Here is a 23,025-nt window from a genome sequence, read left to right as displayed (position 1 = left end):
AGTGAGTCAACCTGCTATGATGACAAGGAAAACAAGACTATGGCAAAACAGAATTTAACTTAAAAGAAAACAGTATCACACAGGGTGCAGATGGTGTAAAAAAAACGTTTGGAGTCGACAACAGCCCTGTACACGTAGCTATGCTTCCAGGATGATTTAGAGTTATAAGTGAGAAACATGTACACACAACTTGAAATTTTGTAGTTGAGATCCCATTGATATCATACATCCTGCTAAAAATAAAAATGTATTCAGGTCTCAAGAACGGCCCCATTTCTGTGTTTCTTGCTATAAATGTTATTCTTTATGTTTTTATCTGACTGTGACCACTTTGGTCACCCTCTGGGCTGTGGAAAGGGCTATATAAATAAACTTTGATTGATTAACTGAAATGGAAAAGAACTACTGCTTGCCACGCCCCCTTAGTTCTTTTCTCTCTGTTGCTCTTCCACAGACTGTGTGGGTGTGTCATACAGAGTTCAGAGGGTGTGTATCAGAGCAAAGAGCTCAGAGATGGACTTCCATGACATACGTCACAGAAGTCTAAAAAGAGCCATTCCAGGTCTGCATTTTGCTTATAATACAGAGTAGTCTCTATATTCACAGACAGAATTGTGGAGCTTGGAATATGTTTAATATGAAACCACAACTACATTTAACTGTAAAATGAGATCTACACTGATTTTGCACAATGACCCCTTTAAATGGTGAACCAAATAATGAAAGTACACATAGTGTAAGTTAACATTATATAAAACAAATAAAGATAAAAGTATAATATTTAGAGCATGTACACAGATGATATCTAGTTTTTGTTTAAAGTATAGTATCCCTTCATATCTTCCAACCCACATTGCTGCAAAATTTAAAAAAGACACACATCTGTAGCATTTTGTTCTCAGGCAGTGATATGCTGTATGCAGTATTTTCACTTGAGTCAGAAATCATCACAGAATCTGTTCATATTCACTTTACAGTTACACATGTAGGTTAAACAATCCTGATGACTCTCAGTTGCATTATTCTAACTTCAAAGCAATACAAAGTCATATATTTAGTTTTTTATTAACCTAATTTATCTAAATAAAGTGCAAAACTGTAATAGAAAATTACTGAAGATGCTTTTCAAAAATTACATTTATATTCATCTAATTTATCGTGCATTTATTCTACATGTAAAACAGATGTTGGTCAGAAATCCTTAAAATAAGTCAAATAATGAGTAAAAACAGGAGCACTTGATTTACAACGTGATAAACTGACAGTAAAAGTTATGTGTTGTTGAATTGAGTCAGTAAAGAGAAACCTTTATCTACTGCAAACTAATTCTAGGGCTGTGTGAATAAAGTACCATATGTCACATAAAATCTCCAACAACAACAACGATGCTTAATTTCAGGTTTTTTTTGTTGTTGTGTGGATTTAGAGGTACAAAGTGTGATAAACAACTCAGAAGGGACAAAACCTTAACTGTGCTTAGTGACAAAGATTGCCTTCTCAGTGAATTTTGCTACATTCTACTTTAGTCACATTCCCTTTCACGTGTTCTAAACAATTCCCCCAAATAAAAGATCTGTCCTGCCAATGTTGCCATGGTTACAGGAAGCTATCTTCCACCTCGGGCGTCCCGGTGAAGCCCAGCAAAGCGTCTCGTTCACTGTTCTCCTCCAGCCGGTCCTCCTCTGGCAGAGTTTCTGCCGTGTCCTCAGACACGGAGTCAGTTTCTTCCTCCAGAGCCAGAGAGCTGAGGACAGGACAAGAAAAACAAAATGTGATTTCACACTGTGCATGGACAGAAATATCAAAGTGACCATTCAAAAAAATGTTATTAGAACTTAAATAGTTGAAATTAGTTCACATATATCTTTTGACTGCAGCTCTATTAAATTATTCAAGTTCATATAAACTACAATTGTAAGTACACACACTTTATATTTAAACCACAGCTGGACAACATGGTCCTTCCGGGCCGCATGGATCCACATTCCTTTTGTTTCGCTACGCCATGGCAACTGAAAAACTGTCAGCAAATTAATAAATTGCCAAATGAAAAAGTAGAGTTTTAAAAAATTTTGTATGGAATTCAAAACATTGATTTTCTGTCAAATATAACTTATTTTGGCTTCTCCTGCTTTATTTTGATCCGGTGTGGTCCACTTGTTAAATCTGGCACACATTTTATACCAGATGTCCTTCCTGATACACAAGGAGGCACAGGTGGGCATTCTTGGTTTGAGTGCTGCCACCATAGCTTATTTAATTGTAATGAAAGTTCATCAAATTCGTGTAATTCACAGAACATCAACATGTATTTTTGGTATGTTGCCCTCCAGCCAGACTATTCGTGGCCATTCCACAGAAAATTTGGGTACCTCTGTGTCAGTATGTTGTCAATGCTTCATTATGTTGTTGATGCGTTTGTATGTTGTCAGTACGCCTGTACATTGTCGGTGCGTCTGTATAGCGTCAGTATGCCTGTACATTGTCAGAGAATATGTGTGTTGTCAGCACGCCTGGACATTGTCGGTGCGTCTATGTTGTCAGCAAGGTTGGGTAGGATTACTTTGAAAGAATACATGTGGATTACATGTATGTATGTACATACATTTGGATTACTTGTAATCTGATTACTTTTGGATTACATTTCAAACTAATCCTGCCCAACCCTGGTTGTCAGTACACCTGTACATTGTTGGAGCGTCTGTATGTTGTCAGTACACCTGTACATTGTCGGAGCGTCTGTATGTTGTCAGTACACCTGTACATTGTCGGTGCACCTGTATGTCGTCAGTGCGCCTGTACATTGTCGAAGCGTCTGTATGTCGTCAGTACACCTGTACATTCTCGGAGCGTCTGTATGTCGTGAGTACAACTGTACATTGTCTGTGCATCTATGTTGCCAGTACACCTGTACATTGTCGGAGCATCTGTATGTTGTCAGTATGCCTGTACATTGTCGGTACATCTATGTTGTCAGTACGCCTGTACATTGTCGATACATCTGTATGGTGTCAGTACACCTGTACATTGTCAGAGTGTATGTATGTCATCAGTATGCCTGTACATTGCGGGTGTGTCTATGTTGTCAGTATGCCTGTACATTGTCGGTGCGTCTGTATGGCGTCAGTACGCCTGGACATTGTCAGAGCATATGTATGTCGTCAGTACACCTGTACATTGTTGGTGCGTCTATGTTGTCAGTACGCCTGTACATTGTCAGTGCGCCTGTATGTCGTCAGTACACCTGTACATTGTCGGAGCATCTGTATGTTGTCAGGACGCCTGTACATTGTCAGTGCGCCTGTATGTCGTCAGTACACCTGTACATTGTCGGAGCATCTGTATGTTGTCAGTACGCCTGTACATTGTCAGTGCGCCTGTATGTCGTCAGTACACCTGTACATTGCCGGTGCATCTGTATGGCGTCAGTACGCCTGTACATTGTCAGAGTGTATGTATGCCGTCAGTACGCCTGGACATTGTCGGAGTGTCTGTATGTTGTCAGTACGCCTGTACATTGTCAGAGCGTATGTATGTCGTCAGTACGCCTGTACATTGTCGGAGCGTCTGTATGTCATCAGTATGCCTGTACATTGTCGATGCGTCTGTACGTCGTCAGTGCATCTGTACGTTGTCAGTGCGCCTGTATGTTGTCAGTGCATCTGTATGTCGTCAGTACGCCTGTACGTTGCCGGTGCATATGTCGTCGGTACCCCTGTATGTTGTCAGTGCGTATGCCGTCAGTACGCCTGTACATTGTTGGTGCGTCTGTATGTTGTCAGTATGCATGTGCATTGTCGGTGCATATGTATGTCAACAGTACGCCTATACATTATCGGTGTGTCAGTGCGCCTGTACGTTATCGGTGCGTCTGGATGTTGTCAGTATGCCTGTACATTGTCGGTGTGTCTGTATGTCATCAGTATGCATGCGCGTTGTCGGTGCATATGTATGTCAACAATGCTCCTGTACATCGTCGGTGCGTCTGTACCTTGCAGGACTCTCTGATGGCATGTCCACGTCTCCATAAGCCTCCTCCGGCTTTGGATCTGGGATTGGAATGATGTACTCATTGTATAAATTCGTGACTTCATGTGCCTCTGATTCTTGTCTGTCATCTCCAGGGCTTGGGGTCTGGTTGTAAGGATCCAGTGGAAAGGTGGGATTGCCAAAAGATGGGTTGCCAATCGGAAACGGTGATGACAGTCGAAGTTTGGTGCGAGCCACTGCTGGATGGTCACTCTTCAAGAAGTTGTCATTGACTTGGTTGTATCTCTGTTGGTAGGAGATAATAGTCTAATTATATGAGCAATTTGGAATTAATTATGTGCCTGGAATTAAACAGCAATATGAGGATCAAATACGCTCAATGTTTACCTTTTTAATTTTTTGTGTAGTGCAATGTGCTGTTTATTTAAAATCTCAAGATTTTTTCTTAAGGATGTGATATGTATCTATTGACTTTTTCATACTATGAATGAATCATTAATAAGAAATAATAAATGCAATACTTTTAAAAATAATACTTATTTTCTCTGAAAATTTACTATACCAGTATATGCATGAGCATATATAGTACTTTTAAAACAATAATGTTGAGTTGTCCTTTCCGTAAACAGAAGCAACATTTGCAGATGATTGTGAACATATATCAGAGTATTATGGCTGGAGAGTTACACTTGGTTTGGTGATATTTCCAGAGGTGACATTAATAAAATACCTTTTTATAGCTGTCTGCCAACATGTTCCCAACACTGTGGACAAGAAAGGAGAACTCAGGCCTCTTCTCGAACTTCTCATCCCAGCACTTCCTCATGATGTCATACCTATAAAACAAACAATATAATTCTTAAATCCTTAACAACCAAATACTGAAAACATTTTATACTAGGGGGACACTTACACTTCATCAAAAGCATGAGTGGGTTTGGACATTCGGTAGCCTCTCTTCAATGCATTGTAGAACAACTCATTCATGGGCAAATCAGGGTATGGAGTACCTCCTGGAAAAAAAAAAATTACAAATCACATTAAAACTAATCTAAGCGCTTAGAGTGACTATTATTTTTATAATCCCCAAAACAAATAGAATACTTTGGACATGTTTGCTTTCCAAGGTGACCCATAGATTCATTCATATTTTACCTGAGATTTGGGTGAGGTTTCTGACTTGTCCATGGGCCAAGCAGATTTTCTGTAACATTTAATGGGATGAAGCAACACTGATAATCCAGCCTCAGTACACCATGGTCTATAATGTATCATAACCTTCCCAGGGTGTCAGCTATAGCCAGGTAGGGGTCAATGAGGGGGCATAAATATTCTGAAAAGCTATAGTTTGTACTGTCTATAATGACTAAATATTGTGGAACTATGGGGTAAAAACAGTACTAATGGTGACAAAGGTCAATTTTAGTTTGTACAGAGGTCAAAGGTTGTTCAAATTTTGGCAAAAAGTGATGTACATTATTGGTTGAGCTAATATGGTGTTAAGAAGGAGTAGTTTGCACTGTCTGTTATGCTTAGTTGGCCTCTCTTCATTGGCTTCCTAATAATTCTAGAATAGAATTTAAAATTCTTCTTCTTACTTATAAGGTTTTGAATAATCAGGTCCCATCTTATCTTAGGGACCTCTTAGTACAAGGTTTTGAATAATCAGGTCCCATCTTATCTTAGGGACCTCTTAGTACCATATCACCCCAATAGAGCGCTTCGCTCTCAGACTGCAGGCTTACTTGTAGTTCCTAGGGTTTGTAAGAGTAGAATGGGAGGCAGAGCCTTCAGCTTTCAGGCTCCTCTCCTGTGGAACCAGCTCCCAATTCGGATCAGGGAGACAGACACCCTCTCTACTTTTAAGATTAGGCTTAAAACTTTCCTTTTTGCTAAAGCTTATAGTTAGGGCTGGATCAGGTGACCCTGAACCATCCCTTAGTTATGCTGCTATAGACTTAGACTGCTGGGGGGTTCCCATGATGCACTGAGTGTTTCTTTCTCTTTTTGCTCTGTATGCACCACTCTGCATTTAATCATTAGTGATTGATCTCTGCTCTCTTCCACAGCATGTCTTTTTCCTGATTCTCTCCCCTCAGCCCCAACAGAAGACTGCCCCTCCCTGAGCCTGGTTCTGCTGGAGGTTTCTTCCTGTTAAAAGGGAGTTTTTCCTTCCCACTGTCGCCAAGTGCTTGCTCACAGGGGGTCGTTTTGACCGTTGGGGTTTTTCTGTAATTATTGTATGGCTTTTGCCTTACAATATAAAGTGCCTTGGGGCAACTGTTTGTTGTGATTTGGCGCTATATAAATAAAATTGATTTGATTTAGTTAACATGTTACGGGTTACACATAATCCAATGGATGTTAACCTGGTTTGACCATTACTTTGTCCATGTGCATACTGAGGACCATCTGACCGCAATTTACATGTTCTGATGGTGGCAAAATGGGATCCAAAATGATTTGAGTGCATACGAGGGAACCTCGAGATGGATCTAGCACTGCAAAGCCTGCCGGTATGGCCTGCACATGCCATGTATAATAATGTCCATCCCACCTTTCCCAGAGCACAAAGCAACTGTTGGAATGTATGTGTCACGCTTCATCATGACAATAATTATGAATTATTATCACGTACAGTGAATGTGAACAGCGGCTATCAAACCGAAAGCTCTGTGCACTACTGTGCGTATGCTGTGGCAAATCTGAACAGGCTGTTATATCCACAGTAGACCTTACTGTACAGATATTTGTCCATTCCTTCCCATGGGTGACTTAAATAATGTGAATTATTGTCTCCATCATAACTGCATATAACATTGGCAGCTGTGCCTCACCATGGTGCGCAGTAAAGTGTCATTGCACGCGTTAGGCTCGGAACTGGACGGATCCCATGCTGTAATATATGATCAACTTCTAACTCTGTAAGAGAGATGACGTGGAACTTGTGTCAGGCCATGACAGCATTAATAAATATGAATCTCACCTCCAACAGCGGTCCAGGAGTGTTTCAAAGCATGGACATGGACATGAAGCCGAGACAGCAGCCTGTGGTTAAAATCCTCTCACCCAAAAGAAAAAAATTAATTCCATGTGATAATCCAACCATCGAGGTGTCCAGAGTTGCGCTGTGCTCTTGAAGTGGACAAATAAGAAAAAAGAAAGTTCCCTGGAAAGGCACTCTGTCTGAGGGACTGCATGGCCCAACTGCCAGCAAACTTTGAGTGAAGCTGTCCAGTGCCCCCCGCTCGCTCGCTTAGTGGCCCATGCAGTGTTATGCGCGCACACACACACACACACGAGGCTGAGTGATAATTGCAGCCCCACACGTGTGTGCGGAGTGCACATGCACCACACACACACGCGCACTACACACTCGTGCGTACGTGCGCGTGAGGAACACAGCCCTCCGGTCCGTGTTTGCCATCCAGACATTTGGAGATTGGGCAGTCTGCAGCGCCTTTTATGGCCATCTGACAGCAGTCTATGTCATCTACATACGCTCTCGACGCAGTATGACAGGTGTGGACGAGGCAGTCTGTCTGCGCTCTGACATTGCTGGCCACGCCTTTTTTCCTCCCGACTGCTTTGGATTATGGCAATAGTTGTCATGTCGGGCATGGCTCCGGCACATTCTTGCTATGTGTGATGGGGGCTTAACATCCATGCTGTTTTTACCCCAAAACGGCATGACATTCAGTCACAGATAATCCAAACTATACCATTTTGGGGCAGTTATAATCAGACACATAATGTGGTATACTTTTCAATATGATTGGACTTATATGATAGATACTAATATCTTACATATTTTAGTGTAGGCTATTGGAACACTGAGGCTGGATTGTAAGTGTTGTTGTGTCCGCTTAAGTGGTACAGATTATTTTAAAATTGGCTTTGGGCTCATGGACTAGAATAATGACGCAGATCTGTAATAAATAATTGGGAAAGTCCAATGAAAAGCTGATTCATGCTGCACAGACAATGGTTGCTTGTTGCTTACAGAAGCTGGATTGTGTGTTTGTTTTTGATAACACAGTCTTATGCATGCATATGCTATAAAGTGTCTCCTTTGTTTTCATGGTACTTCCAAAAAATCGTGAGAAGGTGGCTGATTAAAAAAACATTAACAATACCATCAGCCAAAAAAGGTGGATTTTGAACCTCCGCTGTGACGAATGAGATTTAGACCTCGTAAAATCTTCAAGCAACTCATATGTACTTACAATCAGACATGGAACATTACATTTGCTAGAGTATTAATTCATGTTATGTGTTGCTATTTTAGAAAATTTATTTGGAGGGTTGTAGTTTGTTATACCAATGTGGCCTCTACCCCAGGTGGTATTAAGTGAGATCTCTGGATTCCTGCTGTGGTCAGGGGCGTTGCCAGAGATTTTGGGTCCCATGAAAAGAAATCTTACTAACCACCCCCCCCCCCCCCACCATATTATTTTGTGAGTATTATATTTGCATTAGGGTCCCCTCTGGGCCCCTGTCAGTCATGGGCCCTTAGAATCCTTCTCATTCTCCCCTTTCCGGCATCCCTGGCTGTGATTACTCCATAGTGGGTAATATATAGGTATCACTGAATGCTTACCTTGTCTGGAAAAAAAGTGAATCAGAATCAGAATTTCTTTACTGTCCCGTAAAGGGAAATTAATGTTGCAGCAGGAGCACACAAAAGACAAGGTACACAATGACAATAATATAACAATATTAATAGTAAAAATAAGACCCAATTATGAGCCTAAAATCAGACATAATGAAAACAATACAATATTAAAAAGCACCATACACATACACAAAATTACTATCAAATGTCAAATGTTCAATCCAGAATTCATGCCAAAGCTGGAAAAAAAAAAACGCTACAAAGTATTGCAGAAGTGCAATGTGTGGACGTGCAAATAAGCAATAGTAGCGCAAGAAAAACAAGAGCACCTAAGGGATAATTGCCATTAAGTAATAAAATTGCACTGGGGATAAACGAGACCTGAAATCTTTTAGTCCTCCTCATAGGAGCCCTAAAATGACAGCCTGAGGGCAAAAGCTCAAACTCTTTTTTCAGTGGATGATTAGGACAATGTTATGTGTCGGACGCAGCCCGGAGAACCGACCAGCGTTTGAAGGACCCAGTATGAAATAAGCAGAGCACGGTACAAAGGATAACAGAGTTTAATAAACATAACAGTGAAGTGATACGAAAACAACAAAAGAGTGCGCGGTCTGGCGTGGTGGATTGCGGTGCGCTCCCAGCAGCGCTAACGGTCCGGAGCCAGAAAACTGTTCGGACCCAAGGACCCCGCCGACACCCCCCAGGTGGCCGCGACAAACCGAGTCTGTGAAAGAAGAAATCATTATGTGAGTCCACACTCAACACACAGAGAGAACGCTCAAAGGCGTACAAACAGCAAACACTTCCTGGCTTAATTGCAAATCAGCTTCCCACCCTGCAGGCATAGAACACCCCGTTCACAAAACTCCACTGCAGTGGAAGCTGATTTAAACGACTAACATACAGCTCAATATAATAAGGTGTGAGGGACACCACATTTACTGACTGTATAAATGTTAGTCACAAAATCTAACGTACCTCAGGAAGTGTGCTGACGAGCGTGAGACCTCACCCCCTCCTCTTTCACAGACCATGCATCAAACCTGGACGTTCTCTGCATCCACTGATGATGAGATGGCTCTAGAGACGACGATCTCACCCGTCTGGTCACAAGGTCGAGTCTCTGGCAAATACACACTGTGTACTCCAGTCTTAAATGCCACCATGTTCCAATCCATGTAGATGCACCACAGCTGTGAGTCCTGACGAGCCGCAGGTGATCAGCCTCAGGTGATCAGGGTGAGGTCCTGATAAACTCAGCTACACAGCCACTCAGTCCCAAATGCGCACCACCTGGGAGGAAAACCAAAAGACAGAAACAAAAGACACAAAAGCCAGCCAGGCACGCCAACCACAACAGACAATCCAGAATAGCATTAGCCTTCCTCAGGACCTATCAGTTATAGACAGACAGTACCCCGGCCTGCTGACTTCCTGAGATTTTTCCATCAGTTTTAACAAGACTACCGAGATGACTCTTATTGGAACAGTTCAAGTTTCCAAACCATGCAACAATACAAAAGAGAGTCATCATCTTAGAAGAAACATGGAACGTTATCATCTTCCTTAAAAAGAATAATCTTTGCTGAACCTTTTTGGAGGTAACATCAACATGAGGTTCAAAGCAAAGTTTAATATCAAGGACCACACCCAGATATTTGTAGCTCTCCACCATCTCAACATCAGCACCTCTGATAACAGTTGGTGATGGAAAAGAGGTAGATTTGCTAAAATCAATAATCATATCTTTAGTGTTTGACACATTCAACTCCAGAAAAGACTCATCACACCAGGAAAAAAAGTCATCAATAGCAGGCCCATGGTCCTGCTCATCTAACAAAGAAGACTAACAATAACCGTATCGTCAGCAAACTTTAGGATGTGTCTGTTACTGAAGCTGCTATGGCACTCAGTGTACAAAATAAAGAGCAGGGGTGACAAGCAGCAGCCCTGGTGGAAGAGGAGAGCACACTAGAAAGAACACCGTTAACTCTCACACACTGTGACCTCTAAGTTAAAAAGTCAGTTATCCAACTAATCAGATCAGGATCAAGTTTAAAATGATGGAAGAGCCTATCAGCAAGCAGAACAGGTTGGATGGTATTGAATGCTGAGGAAAAGTCTATGAATAAGAGTCTGGCAATGGAATGGAAGTACATTTACTGACACGTCAATCCTGACTAAATACATGAAGAGAACAAGATTACATTTTAGCAAAAATGTAGTTTCTTCACTTCCTGGCAATGTCGCTTCTGTGGGAGGCTTTAAAAATTTCCTTCATTGTAATTCAACTGTAGTCAAGCAGAGAATTTGATTTGTTGAATCAATGAGCAAATCTGGTTTTGTTTAGCCATGGCAACAGGCACAGTTTCCTGTGAAATACTTGGTTGGGCCACATTAAGGGACAGACACATGAGTAGAAAGCGAAAAGAGTGACTCAGATGGCAGAAGGATTATTATTATTATTATTATTATTTTGGACGCTACTCTTATTGTGCTAAAACAGACAAACTAATGGGTGCCAAATGCCATAATATGTTCAGCAACACTGCAAAAATATAATTCAAGGAGCTGGATTGTCATATTCCTGAACAAAAATTATAATTATTTTATTTGATCAAAAACAATATGAACTAAAATATGATAGCATAGTGTTTTCCCCTGTGTTGGTAACAGTTAAAGGCTTCAACAATAAAACTGTAGATGAGTGAGTGAGTGAGTGAGTCCATCCCAGCCAGATTGTATAGATAGACAGTAATTCAAATGACAAATGCTGATATCCGGCAACCCACCAGATTAAAAAGAATGCATAATGAGGAAGAACTTATTAGTTCACTGAGAACTTTGATGCACCAGCTCAAAAAGCATCTTTGCTGTGCCTGTTTAATATCTCATAGGCATGTCTGCCACCTGCTGGATGGTTAGTGAATGCTGGATGGATATTGATAAATTCAGAACAGTTGAGGTTTAGTTTACGTGTAGTTTGACTGCTACCTGCTGAACACGTCCACATCATATGCTTGTCATGTACATTAGAACATAATCATTTTGAAAGTTGGTATAATTCCAAATTATGTCCATAAATCTAATTTCAAATGGTAGATTTTGCTGTGCACAGTCACTGGCCCAGACTTATTTCAGAAGAACAGCCGTGTGACTTTTAGTAATCCTTGGTAAATGCTTGTGGCACCCAGTGAATAGGAATCAGATCTTTTTATACTGCATGTGTGTATGTATGTGGACTCACCCAGTGTGAAAATCTCCCAAAGAAGAATGCCATATGACCACACATCACTCAAAGTGGTGTAAAGATTATGGAAAATGCTTTCTGGTGCCATCCACTTCAACGGCAGAAAAGTCTGAAAGAGCCCACACCGCCAGAAAACAAAAACAAACAAGCAAAATTACATTCAAGAGACATTTTTAAACATTAGCCAGTAGGGATATAAAAGTCAAGAAATCTGTTTGCAGTATCATATTGAGCACATGCACAGTTCCTTTAGAAATACTGTCATGTAACATGATATTTGTGCATGATCTGTGCAGTAAGACTGGAACTTACGCTGCCTTTAGAGATGTAGTTGGAATCGTGCATGATGTCTCTGGCGAGGCCAAAGTCACAGATCTTGACCAGCTTGCCCTCACAGATCAACACGTTCCTGGCAGCGAGGTCACGATGGACACACTGTGATGACATAAAGACAACAAATACAGTCTCAATTAAATAACACCCATTAAAAAGCAAATACTAGACAGAGAGAATATGAAATGTTTGAGACAATTGTCATCTAGCAACAACACAGAGAGGGCGACAGAGAACCAAACCTCATGGTAAACTGCAGTTATGAGCGTATTTTATAAAATCACAATAAAATATATTTGGGGTTTATTTTCTACTAGTTTTGTGGTTGATATGTGCTTAGTAACGTACAAAAATATCACTGCCAACACAATGTGGAAAATGAAGAAGTAGGAAAGAAGAAGAAGCGAGATATTTTTTCCATTGTTCAGCTCCAATACCACAAATCCCTGCAGCTTTATCTGCCTGCAGCTGTTTCACCATGTTTGCAATTTTACTGAGATTCCATTGTTCGCAGCTGAACTTCAGATCAGCCACCAGAACCCTGACAGGTAAGGTCTGGGAGCGTGCGCTAGTGCAGCACGTTGCTGCATCTAGCCGTCTACAGAAATGTATGGGAGCCATCTCAGGGTGGCAGCTATAGCCAGACAGGGGTCAATGACCAAAATTGGAGCAAATCTATTGTTTTGTCCCACTACAAACTGAAACTGACCTTTGTCACCATTATTGCTGTTTTGACCTCATAATAGTCAAAACTACACCTTTTTGAAATATTTGTGATCAAATAATGTTGTGTACTTTTTAATATGGTTGGAGTATTTCTAAATTTTGACCCCTACCTATTTATTTCTGTGTAGGCCATACAGAGGCTGGATTGTAAGTGTTGTTTATTTTCCATAAGTGGTACTAATTTGGTCAAAATTGGAACAGGCTCATGGACTAGGTATAGCATAGTTGTCTCTCAAGACAATGGCCATGATTGAGGTGGAACAAGGTGAAGGTCTGGAGGAATGTCTATAGATTAGATTAGATTAGATAGAAATGTATTAATCCCTTGGGAAGACTCCCTCAGGGGAATTGAGGTTCCAGTAGCATTGTATAGCAGTACACAGAGTATCAGAGTACCAGATTAAGTTTGGCACATCATGGGTGACCTCATCTAAATCCATAGGGAATCTACAACATGTCTCTATTGTTACATTTTGAGGAAAATATGGATAATATTGCTAAAATTTTAGCAGTGTTGTTGATGTTGCCCTCATGCTGCCTTTTCTTTTCCTTTCAAATGTAGTTTTATTTATGAATAAATAATAAAAACTTTATACAGTATAGTATAAGGCTGTATTGTTTTTAATAGCTTTTAATCTGCATATATTGCATCTTATATTGTATCTGAGTGGGGCAGTTACTGAAACCCACTGTATGGTGGAGCAACATGATCTTGGAATATATGTTTTTTCACCAGCGTGCCGCCATGTTCAGCAAATAAACAGCATGTGATTCTAAATATCCTACGTTCTTGGAAGCCAGGAAGTCCATCCCCTTTGCAACTTGATAGCTGAAACCCAAAAGATCATTGTAGGTGAGAATAGGAGAGTCACTGATGACCAGGTCCACTCGGCTGCTCCCTAAAGAAGTCAGGCAAGAGAAAGACAAGGTGAGGATTGGAAGACACCATGAATGAAGACATTATTATCTTCTTAGCTTGGGGAACTCCCAGTGTCCTGTGACTCCACAGCTTTAAATTGAATGCCATGCTGTGGCATGTCTCTGTAAGACCTCTCTAGGCTTTGTTCAAAAAGCAAACTGTGCTTGTTCATGTGAGATGTGGACAGATTTAACAGCTGTCACACATTCTTTGACAAGCAGAAAATGTCACTAAGCAGATGTGAGGATGTCACACTGCGTTTCAGCTTTATCCCATTCATGTTGTCTCCTCACAAATTTCCATCCTTCATAGTGTCAGTTCCAGAAAAAGGGAATATTTGTTGTGGTAAGAGATATGGAGAAGTTTTACAAGGTTAAGATTGAAGACACATGCGTGCGAGTGTGTACGCATGCACCCAGAGCTGGGGTCGAACCTTGTTCTTGATATAAGGCCTGCTGGTAGGGTGACTCGTATGGAGAGGGCTGGATGTCTGCATATTTGATGTTGTCGATCTGCTCCTGCATGGGCACATAGACTGAGGGCTCGTCTTTCGTCATGTCCATGTAGCCTCCATCACTTCCAAAAGACACGTAGCTGGAGACATAAAATGTGGGTGGAAAGAAAGAGAAGAAATTTACAGTAAAATGAGCCAAATTGAAAAATGTTAATGGGTTGTGACCACATCAAATTGTATATGACAAAGGATGCTTCTTAAATGTGATAAGGTGTGCGTGCGTGCGGGGAGGGGGATTAAATGCTCCTTTGTATGGCTTTAAGAGAAGATGTTCTCCTCACCCTTTCCTCTGGCTGAGCGGCGTGCTGCCTCGAGGGATGAGGCAGCTGGTGTCTGGGGTTTTTTTGGCATGATACTGCAGAAAGGTGTGCTTGTTCTTGTGCAGGTAGTCCACCAGGTCTCCATAACGACAGTATTCTGTCACCAGGTACAGAGGACCTGATGGATGAACAAAGAGGGAGAGATGGATGTTTGCCGTCATAAAGCCACATAGAGAAGGCCTTCACAGAAAAAGGATAAACTAACAACAAAAAGGCAATTAAATTCAACAATTTTTCTCTGAGTTCACACGTGATCTGCTCAGGACATCTGTCACATGAACATGCTCATCCTTTGTCTGAACTCAAAATTTAATTATGTTCCTCTTCTGTCTGCTTCACATAAATAACACAATGAAAACCTGTTTTCTCCATCAGACAGATGGAAATTTTATAAACTACAACATCGTGCAGAAGCTATCAGCAGTTTCACCTGAAAATAGGTCAATATTATTCATGTTTATTAAAACACTAGCTGGGGTACCCGGCGCTGCCTGGGTTAATCTGTTTTAGACATAAGCCAAATGCCAATTATTTTAATCAAAACAATTGCCAAACATTTGTTTTTGTAATGCTGATGTCTTATAAATATAGTTTGTCCAGCAGAACTATAAGAGGTGGACTCCCCAAACTAAGTAGAAATACTTGGTTAAAAGACAAACACATTTGAAGTCCTTCATGCAGGCTTTGTTTTGCAATCAAATTTATAACAAAATTACACACAAAATGTAGGTAACAGTAAATGTAAATCTCAATGAATCAAAATTGAGGTAGTGGTGTATTTCACTGTTTTTACATTGCAATTTTACAAACATAAAATGAATGTATTCAGACAGGAAGGTAAACTGGGTTGTACAGGACAGTCAGGTGCTTAACAGTTGAGAACATGAAGTAGCTCAAGGAAGGGATTAAATAAACAGAGATGGCCAACACATATACAGGGCTGGAAATATGAATCTGCCTGGTCATATCCACAGCCTCAGCCTAAGCATGTTGTTTTGCTGAGTGTGCTGTAGAAAGGGATTAAATAAACAGAGATGGCCAACACATATACAGGGCTGGAAATTTGAATCTGCCTGGTCATACCCACAGCTGGCTATTTTGGGGGTAATGTTCATTTCAAATTAAAAAAAAAAAAAAGTTACCAGTTTGTTCCCCATGTCATGAGGATTGAGAATATAGTTTTTAGGGCTACATATTATAGTTTGGGAGTTTATCCCGGACAGACAGAAAGACAGACAGAAGCGGCAGCATGAAAAGCACATGGTACAACAGTGTATGGTCTTACATAAATGGCTATTTTGGGGGTAATTTTCAGTTCAACTTTAAAAGAAATGGTACCAGTTTGTTCCCCATGTCACGAGGATTCAGAATATGTATAGTTTTTACTGCTACATATTATAGTTTGGGAGTTTATCGCACATGGTACAACAGTGTATGGTCTTACAAAAATCGCTATTTTGGGCGTCATTTTCAGTTCAGCCTTGAAAAAAATGGTACCAGTTTGTTCCCCATGTCATGATTCAGAATATATATATAGTTTTTAGGGCTACATATTATAGTTTGGGAGTTTATTCCAGACAGACAGACAGACAGACGTAGCCCTTTATGTATATAGATGTGTTCAGGAGTTCAACTAGAAATGTAAGAAACAAACTTGTTGAGCATATATTGTTTTCATACATAATGAAAAGTCTCCATCTGTCATCTTGATTAATATATGTGGACATTTCATAATTTACTGTATTAAATTTTAAATCTGTTACTTGTACACTAGATCATCTGGCTGTATCCACTGTGGCAACACCGACCACAAAACAGGAGCAGCCGGATGGACAACAACAACAACAACAACTTGTACACTAGATCATACTCATCTCTGGGAACTCACAACAAGAGCAAATATTACATTATTTCGAATGAAGTGCTCCGTGAATACCATCTGATTTATTTCTATAACTCCTCTTCAAAAGGTTATTTTAATTGCAATGATGTGCTACAATGTCACAGTCAGATGTTAGAAAGGCCTTTTAAGTGTATCGTGTGTGTCAGCCAGTGTTAACAGGTAACCAAATTGGTATGTTATTGCGTTCGAGATGGTTACATTTTCACTCACATCTCTTTGTTCTGTTTGCTGGACTGTTAGCTGGAAACTAAGCTCATGATCACGCTAGTAAAACTTGCAGCTGACAAGCTTGAAACTAGTTTGTGAACTGTACTGGAATATAGGGAAGAGTGATTAAATTTGGGGCAAAGTTCAAAAGAGAACATTTTACACCAGTTTTGATCTACGGATTAAGTGGAAACTTGGGGTCCGCAACATACAGTTTAATGCCTGGATTTTATTGAGGTGAAAGGTCAAATCAAGTGGTTCCAGACATTTTAAAGAACTATGTTCAGTTGGAGTAAAGTTTATGTGCAATTTCAGCCCCAAACTAACTGTCTAACTTTAATTGGTTCATGATATGCAGCAAGGAGTCATTTCATTGGTATCAAACATCAAAATAGGTGTTTCCAGATATTTTTCGGAAAGATTTTCAATTGGAGCAAATAGAAACCTGAGGTCCTTGAGTACTTTAAGCCCAAAATGCGACCTCTCACATCACTGAGATGTAGATCAAAACTGGTGTTTCCATTCATTCATTCATTCATTCATCTTCTACCGCTTAGTCCAATTAAGGGTCGCGGGGCTGGAGCCTATCCCAGCAGTCATAGAACGCGAGGTGGGGTACACCCAGGACAGGACGCCTGTCTGTCGCAGGGCCACAAATAGACAAACACAGACACACCCACACACACACCTACGGACAGTTTTTAAAGATTCCAATCCACCTAACCTGCATGTCTTTGGATGTGGGAGGAAACCGGAGCACCCGGAGGAAACCCACGCAAACATGGGGAGAACATGCAAACTCCACACAGAAGGGCCACAGCTGGGAATTGAACCCATGACCTTCTCACTGTGAGGCAACAGTGTTAACCACTAAGCCACTGTGCTGCCCCCAAAGACAAATAATAAGCACCTAAATACAAAATAAATAAATTTGAATGGAGTTGAAAGAAAGAAAGAAAGAAATAAAGCCTTTATTCATCCCTCAATACGGAAATTTCAGTGTCACATCGCAGCATAGAACAGTAGGAGTAGACAGAAGGGCATGCAATAAAACAAACAAGCATCTCTTAAAAACAAGAACTAAAAAAGCACTGAGTGCCAGGTAAAGCTAAGGCTACCATTGTTCAGTTCAATGCTGCACTGCCGGGGTGATATACACTGTCAGGATGTGAGAGTGATCAGATAAAATGACCTCACCGTGAGATGTACGATAAGTTACTCTGATATTTACAATATGGACAGGTTAAAATATAATAACTCTTGCTTGCCTCTACTGGTGGTTGGCTCTCACTGCGGTATTGTATCACTTCCTGTTCCGGAGCACAGCGGTGTTTTTCTGTATCTGTTAGCTGTTTAATCTGCGCAGTTAGATTGATCTAGTTATCTAGATTACGATTTGTTTCCCAGTGTAATCTTTACGTGCCTTAACTAAAGCACTCCTTCTGCTGAATCACCTCTAAATTATTTACACATTATTCACTTTGCGTGTTTTTAGGAATCCGCTAGCTTAGCGTAGCTACTAGCTCTTAGCCGATTTAGCATGGCGGCTTCTCCTGTCTCTCCCACACTTTTCTGCTCTGGGTGTGAAATGTTTAGTTATTCCTCGGCCTCCTTTAGCAGTAATAGTACTTGTAATAAGTGTAGCTTATTCGTAGCTTTGGAGGCCAGGCTGGGCGAATTGGAGACTCGGCTCCGCACCGTGGAAAATTCTACAGCTAGCAAGGCCCCTGTAGTCGGTGCGGACCAAGGTAGCTTAGCCGCCGTTAGTTCCCCCCTGGCAGATCCCGAGCAGTCGGGAAAGCAGGCTGACTGGGTGACTGTGAGGAGGAAGCGTAGCCCTAAACAGAAGCCCCGTGTACACCGCCAACCCGTTCACATCTCTAACCGTTTTTCCCCACTCGACGACACACCCGCCGAGGATCAAACTCTGGTTATTGGCGACTCTGTTTTGAGAAATGTGAAGTTAGCGACACCAGCAACCATAGTCAATTGTCTTCCGGGGGCCAGAGCAGGCGACATTGAAGGAAATTTGAAACTGCTGGCTAAGGCTAAGCGTAAATTTGGTAAGATTGTAATTCACGTCGGCAGTAATGACACCCGGTTACGCCAATCGGAGGTCACTAAAATTAACATTAAATCGGTGTGTAACTTTGCAAAAACAATGTCGGACTCTGTAGTTTTCTCTGGACCCCTCCCCAATCGGACCGGGAGTGACATGTTTAGCCGCATGTTCTCCTTGAATTGCTGGCTGTCTGAGTGGTGTCCAAAAAATGAGGTGGGCTTCATAGATAATTGGCAAAGCTTCTGGGGAAAACCTGGTCTTGTTAGGAGAGACGGCATCCATCCCACTTTGGACGGAGCAGCTCTCATTTCTAGAAATCTGGCCAATTTTCTTAAATCCTCCAAACCGTGACTATCCAGGGTTGGGACCAGGAAGCAGAGTTGTAGTCTTACACACCTCTCTGCAGCTTCTCTCCCCCTGCCATCCCCTCATTACCCCATCCCCGTAGAGACGGTGCCTGCTCCCAGACTACCAATAACCAGCAAAAATCTATTTAAGCATAAAAATTCAAAAAGAAAAAATAATATAGCACCTTCAACTGCACCACAGACTAAAACAGTTAAATGTGGTCTATTAAACATTAGGTCTCTCTCTTCTAAGTCCCTGTTGGTAAATGATATAATAATTGATCAACATATTGATTTATTCTGCCTAACAGAAACCTGGTTACAGCAGGATGAATATGTTAGTTTAAATGAGTCAACACCCCCGAGTCACACTAACTGTCAGAATGCTCGTAGCACGGGCCGGGGTGGAGGATTAGCAGCAATCTTCCATTCCAGCTTATTAATTAATCCAAAACCCAGACAGAGCTTTAATTCATTTGAAAGCTTGTCTCTTAGTCTTGTCCATCCAAATTGGAAGTCCCAAAAAACAGTTTTATTTGTTATTATCTATCGTCCACCTGGTCGTTACTGTGAGTTTCTCTGTGAATTTTCAGACCTTTTGTCTGACTTAGTGCTTAGCTCAGATAAGATAATTATAGTGGGCGATTTTAACATCCACACAGATGCTGAGAATGACAGCCTCAACACTGCATTTAATCTATTATTAGACTCTATTGGCTTTGCTCAAAAAGTAAATGAGTCCACCCACCACTTTAATCATATCTTAGATCTTGTTCTGACTTATGGTATGGAAATAGAAGACTTAACAGTATTCCCTGAAAACTCCCTTCTGTCTGATCATTTCTTAATAACATTTACATTTACTCTGATGGACTACACAGCAGTGGGGAATAAGTTTCATTACACTAGAAGTCTTTCAGAAGCGCTGTAACTAGGTTTAAGGATATGATTCCTTCTTTATGTTCTCTAATGCCATATACCAACACAGTGCAGAGTAGCTACCTAAACTCTGTAAGGGAGATAGAGTATCTCGTCAATAGTTTTACATCCTCATTGAAGACAACTTTGGATGCTGTAGCTCCTCTGAAAAAGAGAGCTTTAAATCAGAAGTGTCTGACTCCGTGGTATAACTCACAAACTCGTAGCTTAAAGCAGATAACCCGTAAGTTGGAGAGGAAATGGCGTCTCACTAATTTAGAAGATCTTCACTTAGCCTGGAAAAAGAGTCTGTTGCTCTATAAAAAGCCCTCCGTAAAGCTAGGACATCTTTCTACTCATCACTAATTGAAGAAAATAAGAACAACCCCAGGTTTCTTTTCAGCACTGTAGCCAGGCTGACAAAGAGTCAGAGCTCTATTGAGCTGAGTATTCCATTAACTTTAACTAGTAATGACTTCATGACTTTCTTTGCTAACAAAATTTTAACTATTAGAGAAAAATTACTCATAACCATCCCAAAGACGTATCGTTATCTTTGGCTGCTTTCAGTGATGCCAGTATTTGGTTAGACTCTTTCTCTCCGATTGTTCTGTCTGAGTTATTTTCATTAGTTACTTCATCCAAACCATCAACATGTTTATTAGACCCCATTCCTACCAGGCTGCTCAAGGAAGCCCTACCATTATTTAATGCTTCGATCTTAAATATGATCAATCTATCTTTGTTAGTTGGCTATGTACCACAGGCTTTTAAGGTGGCAGTAATTAAACCATTACTTAAAAAGCCATCACTTGACCCAGCTATCTTAGCTAATTATAGGCCAATCTCCAACCTTCCTTTTCTCTCAAAAATTCTTGAAAGGGTAGTTGTAAAACAGCTAACTGATCATCTGCAGAGGAATGGTCTATTTGAAGAGTTTCAGTCAGGTTTTAGAATTCATCATAGTACAGAAACAGCATTAGTGAAGGTTACAAATGATCTTCTTATGGCCTCGGACAGTGGACTCATCTCTGTGCTTGTTCTGTTAGACCTCAGTGCTGCTTTTGATACTGTTGACCATAAAATTTTATTACAGAGATTAGAGCATGCCATAGGTATTAAAGGCACTGCGCTGCGGTGGTTTGAATCATATTTGTCTAATAGATTACAATTTGTTCATGTAAATGGGGAATCTTCTTCACAGACTAAAGTTAATTATGGAGTTCCACAAGGTTCTGTGCTAGGACCAATTTTATTCACTTTATACATGCTTCCCTTAGGCAGTATTATTAGACGGTATTGCTTAAATTTTCATTGTTACGCAGATGATACCAGCTTTATCTATCCATGAAGCCAGAGGACACACACCAATTAGCTAAACTGCAGGATTGTCTTACAGACATAAAGACATGGATGACCTCTAATTTCCTGCTTTTAAACTCAGATAAAACTGAAGTTATTGTACTTGGCCCCACAAATCTTAGAAACATGGTGTCTAACCAGATCCTTACTCTGGATGGCATTACCCTGACCTCTAGTAATACTGTGAGAAATCTTGGGGTCATTTTTGATCAGGATATGTCATTCAAAGCGCATATTAAACAAATATGTAGGACTGCCTTTTTGCATTTACGCAATATCTCTAAAATCAGAAAGGTCTTGTCTCAGAGTGATGCTGAAAAACTAATTCATGCATTTATTTCCTCTAGGCTGGACTATTGTAATTCATTATTATCAGGTTGTCCTAAAAGTTCCCTAAAAAGCCTTCAGTTAATTCAAAATGCTGCAGCTAGAGTACTGACGGGGACTAGAAGGAGAGAGCATATCTCACCCATATTGGCCTCTCTTCATTGGCTTCCTGTTAATTCTAGAATAGAATTTAAAATTCTTCTTCTTACTTATAAGGTTTTGAATAATCAGGTCCCATCTTATCTTAGGGACCTCGTAGTACCATATCACCCCAATAGAGCGCTTCGCTCTCAGACTGCAGGCTTACTTGTAGTTCCTAGGGTTTGTAAGAGTAGAATGGGAGGCAGAGCCTTCAGCTTTCAGGCTCCTCTCCTGTGGAACCAGCTCCCATTCAGATCAGGGAGACAGACACCCTCTCTACTTTTAAGATTAGGCTTAAAACTTTCCTTTTGCTAAAGCTTATAGTTAGGGCTGGATCAGGTGACCCTGAACCATCCCTTAGTTATGCTGCTATAGACATAGACTGCTGGGGGGTTCCCATGATGCACTGTTTCTTTCTCTTTTTGCTCTGTATGCACCACTCTGCATTTAATCATTAGTGATCGATCTCTGCTCCCCTCCACAGCATGTCTTTTTCCTGGTTCTCTCCCTCAGCCCCAACCAGTCCCAGCAGAAGACTGCCCCTCCCTGATCCTGGTTCTGCTGGAGGTTTCTTCCTGTTAAAAGGGAGTTTTTCCTTCCCACTGTAGCCAAGTGCTTGCTCACAGGGGGTCGTTTTGACCGTTGGGGTTTTACATAATTATTGTATGGCCTTGCCTTACAATATAAAGCGCCTTGGGGCAACTGTTTGTTGTGATTTGGCGCTATATAAAAAAATTGATTGATTGATTGATTGATATATATATGTAATATGTAATGTGAGTTGAGTGCACCATAAGTGCACCATAAGTTAAATTATTGCACCTAATAAATACAGCGGGTAATGACATGATTAATGACCTGGTTGCTATGGTTACCACAGTACTAGCATTGTTCATTGTACAGTCTGACAGCAGCCAGGAGAAACGATCTGCGGAATCTCTCCCTCACACAGCGAGTAGTGCAGATACTCTATGCTACCACCGTGCTGCCCCCTGGTGTTTCCAGACATTTTCAAAAATAAATCAGTTGGAGCAAATAGAAACTTGAGACCAGTGAGTAATTCAATTACAAAATATACTTTCTCGTGT

The 23,025-nt window shown here is 40.9% G+C and overlaps 1 protein-coding gene across 1 annotated transcript in view; it reads right to left on the bottom strand.

Annotated features, from left to right (window-relative positions):
* Positions 1-819: 819 nt before the first annotated feature.
* Positions 820-23,025, bottom strand: part of pdgfrb (platelet-derived growth factor receptor, beta polypeptide) — an 87,891-nt gene continuing 65,685 nt past the window's right edge. Inside the window, exons 15-23 of the mRNA XM_034181169.1 lie at positions 14,632-14,788; positions 14,270-14,430; positions 13,704-13,816; positions 12,171-12,293; positions 11,856-11,967; positions 4,904-5,003; positions 4,721-4,826; positions 3,992-4,275; positions 820-1,744 (exon numbers count right to left, since the gene is read on the bottom strand). Coding sequence (XP_034037060.1) covers positions 1,597-1,744; positions 3,992-4,275; positions 4,721-4,826; positions 4,904-5,003; positions 11,856-11,967; positions 12,171-12,293; positions 13,704-13,816; positions 14,270-14,430; positions 14,632-14,788 — 1,304 coding nt within the window. The 3' untranslated portion in view covers positions 820-1,596. The remainder of the gene's footprint in view (positions 1,745-3,991; positions 4,276-4,720; positions 4,827-4,903; positions 5,004-11,855; positions 11,968-12,170; positions 12,294-13,703; positions 13,817-14,269; positions 14,431-14,631; positions 14,789-23,025) is intronic.

Source organism: Thalassophryne amazonica, chromosome 11 (genome assembly GCF_902500255.1).
Source record: "Thalassophryne amazonica chromosome 11, fThaAma1.1, whole genome shotgun sequence".
NCBI lineage: Eukaryota > Metazoa > Chordata > Actinopteri > Batrachoidiformes > Batrachoididae > Thalassophryne > Thalassophryne amazonica.
This window is presented reverse-complemented; position numbering and strand designations above follow the sequence as displayed.